This window comes from Quercus robur, chromosome 1, assembly GCF_932294415.1.
Source record: "Quercus robur chromosome 1, dhQueRobu3.1, whole genome shotgun sequence".
NCBI lineage: Eukaryota > Viridiplantae > Streptophyta > Magnoliopsida > Fagales > Fagaceae > Quercus > Quercus robur.
Window position 1 is genome coordinate 19763894 of NC_065534.1, and position 8278 is coordinate 19772171.

The window sequence follows — 8278 nt, forward strand, 5'->3', positions numbered from 1 at the left end:
AAAAAAAATATAAAATATTGTTTAAAAGCTGACCGATACTGTTCACTGTGTGTGAAAAAGCTGACCGGTACTGTTCACCTTAATTACGAAAATGCCACTCAACAATGTTTTTTGTTGTTCAAAATCACTCCCAAGCTGATTTCAAAAACTATTGTTTGAAACATATGTTTTGAGCAATATTTTTTAAACAATACTTTTTGAAATCAATGACCAAACATATTTTTTTTGTTTTTGAACAATATTGTTTAGTGTTTAAACACTAAACAATATGTTTTGAAATCAATAACCAAACACCCTCTAATATGCCTTAGTTATGGGCATTATTGTTTTGTTAAACCCGTATGGGGAATCCTATGTTTATGTGTGATTTTTTTAAGTTTTTGCTTGTGGAAATAGAAAACATGATGAGTGAAAATAAAAAATTGTAAAGAATTTGACAAAATTTTTGTGGGTTAGAAAAGTCAACAGTTGCATCACTGACCGTTTATTTTTCACTCCATGAATTAAATGGTGAGCTTGTATGATGAGATGGCAGGGGCCCCCTTTATCTTCTTTTTTATGGTGTCTCCACAAACTTACACGTGCAAGTTAGATGTTATTCCACATGCATGCGCCACACGCACAACGATACTTTGCTAATTTCTCGCACAAAATGGATTTTATCTATTCTATTCTATTCATCTATTGTATAAAATTAAAATTTATATACTATTAAAAAAAAGTTTTATCTTTTACTTTAAAATAATAATAAAAATAAAAGCAAAAGGCAAAATACACATCAAATTTGTTAAATCTTAGTTGTAAGAAAATGAGAAAGCTTGTGAGGAGGGTTTGCTTCTTTTTTTATAATAAAAATCTAAGTAGTTTATAAGAAAGTTATTCACTTTTTTTTTTCAAAATAATATGATAAAAAAAGAAAATGAGATAGAGAGATTTAATCTTAAGGGGAGAAAATCCAAGAGAATATGGAAATAAGCTCATTCCTATTACAAAGTGCAATCAATGGGGCAAATTATGAAACAAAAAATTATATACCTGTAATCATAAAAAGAAACTCTAATGATAAAAAAGAGCTAAGAGCAACTTTCAACTCATAGAGAAAAGGGATAAGGAACCAAGGAGGGAAGGACAAAAGATCCTGCAGGGCTTTAATAACATCAGTAGAGTCCCCTTCAAAAAATAAAGGATAAATTGTGAAAAATAGCCAATTTGATAGCCTTAAATGTTGATTGTGCTTCACCAAGGATCGGATGAGATGGTGAGAAAATATTTTTTTTGTTGTTGTAATTTGATAGTCAAAACATGATATGAGTGACTTAAACCTTGAATACTATAGACACACTAAAAGAAGTCAGCCAATTGAGCGCCCTTGACAAGATGGAGAAAAAAGACTTAAATGAGCAAACAGCCCTCACCAACCGCATTTTTTGAGACCAAGTCAGGCGATCGGGCAGACCAAAGACAATGATATGTTCTATATATGCTCTATCAAAATCATCTAATGTATAGATTTTATTTTTACAAATATATATATAGATTGTCATAAAAAATATTGACCCTAAACATCTTTGTTAGAAATATTTCATACATAAGCACCATTATAATTAACACCTATTAATAATTACCATGATTATCAAATTTCATATTTCATATTTAAACAACAAATAAAAGTTAGGGTATACACGGTACATTACATTCCCCAATTGAATTCAAACACTTGGCTATCTTGAATTTAATTTACCTCAGAAAATATAACACTATTTGTGTTTATTGGTCAATGCAGCCAACCAAGTGTTTAAATTTAATTGAAAACCTAATGTACTACAACTAAGGCATTGTTCCTAACTTTTACCCTTTAATGCCAATGCATCAAAGAAGGCAGAGAGGAGGGGCGGGGGGGCAAAAAGTTAAAACTCCAGCATCAACTAAAACTTGGAAAAAAATACCAGAACTTATAAGACATGTAGCATGAGAATCAACTAAAAATGCAATCATTCCTATAAGAAACAATAGCACGAACATTATATAATAAGCACCTCCAAATCAGAAAGGATAAATCTTCATTTCCTCTAAAAAAAAATAATAATAATCCTCGATCACATTTTGATGTTAGATGAAACCAAAAAATATTTGCAATTGGTTGTCAAAACTCAAAAGTACAATAAGTTGTGTGTGAAAATTTGCTTTAATATTCAGGGGTGTGGCTGTGACAAATTTAGAGAACATGATATTTCATGGTAAAAGGCTCAGGCCTCAACACGACAATCCCTTAAAAGAGAGCTTCCAAAAGCAAGATAATAAATATAATAAATAAAAATGAAAAGAGAATAAAGCTCAACAAAGCAAAGGGATCATGCAGCTCTCAATTAATGGATGTTTTACTAGCAATGAACAGCCAAAAGAACTCTGATGAGGTCGATGTAGCTATTTTTTGCTAACAGTCAGACGTAAGTAAGATACAACAGAGGTGAAGCATGATGCTCCATAAGCATTGAAACAACCAATTTGTAGAGCCAGTTCAAATCTCTGCACAAGAACATAATTAAACACCAGTGTCAGACAATTTTATTCGATAATCATATTAAAAATATCATGTAACATAATGTGATGTAGGATCTTCTACAAACAAGATTCAACATTACAAAAGATCAATTAATATTTATATAGAGCCTAAGAAGGAGAAAGCACAAGAACAAAAATGTTTTCCATCTGATAAATCTTCTAGTAAAGATAAAAAGAATACAAGCACTTGGAAATATGACTGCAAGAATGATTTCAATCAAAAGAATGATCATCAAGAATTCTTCATACAAATCGATGAAAACACACTATATATATCCAATTACCTAAATTTATAAACTATCCCTCCTTCCTAAGCCAACCCCAATCCAAAAGGTAACAAAGTCCAGTAGTATAAAACAAAACAAGTTTTCATGATATAAGGCTTAGATGATAGCAACTACATCTTGCTTATAAAACATCCTACGTCTTCACTTTTATGTAAAAGCTTTGCTAATGCTATGATTATTCATACAAAAAGGCTACAGCTCTATATGTCAACCAAGTTGAAGCTGTTAAGAATTTACTTCTGTACTTTCCAAATGCACTGCAACAGATATTGTTGGAGTCACACAATAAAACAACCAAAATAATCAATACAAAGCAGAAAGACAAACCACGAAGTGAATTACTTAATCTTCCAAAGATGGTTTCAGAGGTGAAAAAAGTAACCATTAAGCAAAAGCAACAGAAATAATACTACTTATGAACATGCCCATGCATCATATGGTTAATTAGTAGAATGGAAATTATACACACACATGCTCCTTTTGACAAGAAGCAGAATGAAAGGTGCTTGTTTTCATGTACACAAATAACCACTGATATGAATCACATTCGGAATATTTTGCACAAAAAATATATATATATTTACAATTCTATTAGAATAAAGGAAAAGGGAACCTGAGTCTCAATTACGTTTGATTTTATCTCCTTCCTGTAGCTTCTGTTTATATATCAACTTGTGTTCCTACCACCAATTATAACTTCTTTGCATCCCAGCACCGCCAGAGTTGTCAAACCTTGATGCTGAAAATCTGTGCTGAAAAGCCATTGGTGATCCTTGTGACATTGAAGTTCCCGAGTGAAAATTACTTGATTTTTTAGATGCTCGAGAGCTTGAAATGTGACCACCAGCAGTTAAAGTAGATATTGTATGACCCTTATTTGATGGTGTTGCTGGAGACCTCCAGCTGTTCTTTTTGGCTTTTCTATGGGAGAAGTCACCAGGATCCTCCGTTATCCAGCCACCTCTATGTTTTGACTTTTGTGGTGTAGAAATGTCTCCAGGATCCTCCATTATCTGGCCACCTCTTCGTTTTGATTTTCGTGGTGTAGTATTGCCTTGTTCTTCATTTCTTTTTGTCTTTTTTTTACGAACCTTACCAAGATCTTTAGGCAAAGACTTGAATTCTGAGTAGTCTCTCTCTTCTCTGTGAAATCTCAAAGTTGGGGTTGATAATTCACGACTCCTCTTGCTAGCCTGCAGAAAGTCCAAAATTACACACCAGGATTGATATTAGAGAAACGTAGAACTTTTAAAGGTAAATGGAAATTGAAGAGAGGGCTACAAAATTACAAATTAACACCTTCTGGATTTAGAGAACCATGCTTTACATAAAAATTTTAAGAACCTGAACAAATATTTGCTGAAACTCACCCTAGCAGAACTCGTGCATTCACGGGCAAAATGTCCTTCTTCACCACACTTGTAGCACGAACTAGATGACACCATACCATTGGCTTCCCCACGTACCTTTGTGCATGCCTATAAAAACAAGTTAAATGATCAAGTGTTAAAAAAATTTGCTTATGAGAAACTAGAAAGAATAAAACAAAAGGGCAAGACTAAGGTACAGTACTTAGGTATTACTCCTTAGGTTCCTCCTCTTAAGATTCTGCCATGTGGCTTTTTTCTTATGGGATGAAAGTGTATTTTTTAGTTAAGTAACCATATCGCTGAGTCTTAAGAGGAGAACCTAAGGTACTACTAAGTTTTGTCCAATACAAAATTATATTACAGACTAAGGTATCTGGTGCCCATGTAAATAAACAAGCAAAGATTCTATGATTTTTTTTTACATATAGATATGAATATTTTTATTTTAAAAAAATACTGCTTTGTAAGCACATGAAGAAACCCATAGAATTACAAAGAAAAAAAAAATTTTGAAAAAATCAAAGATTCTATGATGCAAACATATAATAGGCATGAAATGTTCTAGAGAGGAAAATGAGTAAACTCCTAGAATTTTTTTTTTTTAAAGGAAAGTTTCAGTCTTTCAGAGTAACGAGCAATTACATGTCACAAATAAGTTGATATAATATAACTACCTGACATGAAAACAAGAATATTACTAATAAATGGTGAAATTCCTCAACAGTAAGAAACAATATGCATCAAGCATAGCACCATTCATGTCTTGCTTCTAGAATCAACTTACAGTTAAATACAGAGCAACATACAGTCTAATCAATGTTATAGACAAATTGCTTAAACTCTAGAGTTTAATAAAACTGGTAAAAAAAATGTTAAGTTACTTGCACTACAGCTCCAAACCAGACAACATCGAGAAAAAATTAAATTGACACTATGAATCAGAAATTCTCATTGAAATGTTCGACATAGGCCTTGCATGTCCAATTTCAACAAGGTAAAATATTTTCCCCCACTTTCTGGTGAGTCAAGAGGGTATATAAAGAGTAGTTTGGACTTGAGATATGATACTTTTTCAGTACATATAAAACCAAAATCATCACATAAAAACAACAATGGCAAGTACATCATTTCCATGCCAATAAATTCAAAAATGCCAGCATCTAATAGATACTTTGATCAGTCAATATATGTTTTACAATTTTACAAATCAACTTCAATATTCAACCATTTCGCCTAAGATTAGGCACAAGCACACACTCGCACACATCATACTTGCACAACCCAAAAATGGTAAGGTCATTGAAAACATTAAATAGAACTTACCAAACCAGTATGGCCCAATTGACCACACTTATAACAAGAAATTACTCCAGGGCTAGTACTAACATAATCAACACAACATATATGCCCAAGTCTCTTGCAGATATAACATTGTATTCCCTGATAAGGCAAAGGAGAGAAACATTAATTATCAGAAAAGAGTTTCAAAATTCAACCATCTTTATTTAAATAGATATTTTTTATTAAAAATAAATACTCTAGGACGATATGAAAGAAGGGAAGGGGAAAAAAACCTTGAGATCATCAGGTGAATAATCATTCCAGCATGAAAACATATCATGTCCTGAATCTCCACATTTTAAACAAATTTTCAAACTTAAAGAGCCACCCTTGTACTTTTCAGGACAGTCTTTTGCTCGGTGGCCACTTTTTTTGCAGATAAAGCAATCTTGTCCCTGAAAAAGAACCAAGCAGTAAATCAAACACCCAGATATGGATGATGATCAGAATCAAAGGCCCATCATAAATAGATAAATGCACAGATGCACGTGAGCACCCACAAACACATATGCACGAGCTAGTGTGCACATTACATGTATGTATGTGCAGAACATATATACAACTTAGGGTAAATATAACAACAATTAGTAGCGCAGGAAATAAGTCCTACAATAAATAATAATAAAAATCCAATATTCATTCAACGAACCTTTGAGCATTGCTTTGCATTGTGCTCCAAACTCCCACAAACAAAGCAAGGTTTCTTCCGCTTAGCTGCTGTACAGTTTGCCACTGTATGACCTTCTTCACCACAATTAAAGCATGCTCCCCAACCGCTATCTGGGGGATCAAAATACCTTGGCCCCCGCTGAGAGAATGGAAATCATAGAGATACCAAACTAAGCCTTTCAATAGGAATTGTATTTTCAAAATTGGCATTTGAGAGCAAATATTTGAACTCACAAGAAGCTTCCGAAACACAATGTTGTCAGTTATTTCAACAGCATTTGGATCAACAGGCTCAACCATATTTGAGGCTTCCACTGTCTCCTCCTCCTCTTTATCGTTCACAACAACGACCTAAGGCAATATAAGTTTCCAAAACAATCATATACAAAAATTCTCATGACCCACCAAGTAAGCCAAAATTCCATTTTTACTCAATTGTCAAAATGGGAAAACTTATATCCGCATATCCAATATAGAAATATCAAAATTTTAATATACAAATAAAAAGGCAAAACTTGGGCACAATTCCTTAAATGCTATACATTAAGTTCTCAATTACATTCAAATCCAATGAAGCACAAATATTGTTATCTTGTCCAAAGACAATTACATTCAAGAGTAATGCTACAGCAACAAACTATTTTACTATATTTTTACCATACAGCAAGGTATTCTCAAAGGGCTTTGCCTTAAGACGCGGGGTTTTCATTCAATAAACAAGGAAGGGGATTTAAACACCCGGCTATTCTTACTGGTTCTCATCTCAGCCCACCATTATCATCACTTTTTTGCTTACCAATAACCACCATCCACCACATCAGCAGTTTGTAAAAAAATTTGTAAAATAGTATGTGGTTTTAGCATTTTTCTAAATTCAATGCAGCTATGTGTTTGAATTTAATTGGGAACATAATGTAGTGAACCTAAAAAACTATACCTAAGCTTTAGGCACAAAATATAAATATATAAAGCATAATTACAATCAATTTCAGTTCAACATGTTTCTTCTTCACCTAAAGTTGGCAAAAATTAACAGCTAGGGTTAAAGTTAAATTGGGCGAAACAAACAGAGCCTAAGATATTAAAAAAAAAAAAAAAAAAAAAACTCACGGATTGGTCTTGAACTTCCATCTTCTTAATCCTCTTAACAATTTTCTTCTTAACAATTTTCTTAACAATCTTCTTAACAATTTTCTTCTTAACAATTCTGCCACTGCCACTGGGAGATTCAACCACCTCCCCTTCCAATACAGACGAAGAAGATCCATTGCCACCGCCATCAATTGCTCCCTGAGTTCCATTCAAAACGCCGGCGTCGCCGTGGTCGTCGGCGGCGGCGTCGGGAACCAACTTGGCGGCGCGCATCAACAGCGCCTTCTCGACGATCTTCAGGCTCAAATCTTCGTTCGCCGCTTCGTCGTCGTCGTTGTCGTCGCTGGTCAGTCCCAAGAAGGAATTCGATGGCTTGGCAGAGCCGCTGGGTTCTGCTTCGTCTTCTTCTTCGAGATCGAGCTTCGCTTTCCGCTTCTCTCTCTTCCCCATGCTCGATGATAATCGGTACCAGCTGTTCGGACGGCAGCAATTGTAGAAAGAATGAACGAATTTTTAGACTGAGTTTAGGGTTTGAGTTCGCGAAACGTTTTAATTTATTATTATTATTATTATTATTAATGAATATTTGAGATTAACGGCTCTGATTTGATTTCACTGTGTTGCTTGCTTTGTTCGCTTCACACTCCTTGCGATTTCTCTATTTTTTTTTTAACAATTGGAAGCACAGAAGTCGGTGAGTTTGAGATGACCATGGGCTCATCAACCCAACAATAACGGGCCGGGCCAAAATTTTATATGGGCGCACCAAGATCTGCAACCCAATATTAACGACGGGTATTCTCTCTTGGATACACGATGCAAAGCCTGCAGCTGATGTCAATACTTGGAGAAATTATAAGGCGTGGTAACATCTATCATTTCACTAAAAATCTCCTATTTGTTTAAAATCACTGAGTCGATTTATGATAATAATAAAAATTAACAGAAATTGACTTC

At 34.0% G+C, this 8278-nt stretch overlaps 1 protein-coding gene across 2 annotated transcripts; it reads right to left on the reverse strand.

The window, feature by feature from the left end:
• Positions 1–2041: 2041 nt before the first annotated feature.
• Positions 2042–7903, reverse strand: LOC126724510 (uncharacterized). 2 transcript variants are annotated; one of them, XM_050429023.1, is made up of 8 exons: positions 7340–7903; positions 6464–6580; positions 6210–6368; positions 5794–5955; positions 5543–5659; positions 4220–4327; positions 3478–4042; positions 2042–2526 (listed from the first exon to the last, which is right to left on the reverse strand). In XM_050429023.1, the coding sequence occupies exons 1-7, from the start codon at positions 7769–7771 to the stop codon at positions 3530–3532; spliced, it is 1608 nt and encodes a 535-aa protein (XP_050284980.1). In that variant the 5' UTR covers positions 7772–7903; the 3' UTR covers positions 2042–2526; positions 3478–3529. The 2 variants fall into 2 exon arrangements, with proteins under 2 accessions (XP_050284980.1, XP_050284984.1); XM_050429027.1 differs by having other exon boundaries at positions 3463–4042.
• Positions 7904–8278: the final 375 nt, after the last annotated feature.

Excerpts from the sequence above, each read along its gene's own strand:
- LOC126724510 (XM_050429023.1), bottom strand. The coding sequence starts at position 7,771 with ATGGGGAAGAGAGAGAAGCGGAAAGCGAAGCTCGATCTCGAAGAAGAA. Across the intron at positions 6,581-7,339 it reads TGGAAGTTCAAGACCAATCC|GTCGTTGTTGTGAACGATAA; the intron begins GTGAGTTTTTTT and ends ATATTGCCTTAG. Across the intron at positions 4,328-5,542 it reads AATTGGGCCATACTGGTTTG|GCATGCACAAAGGTACGTGG; the intron begins GTAAGTTCTATT and ends TTGTTTTTATAG.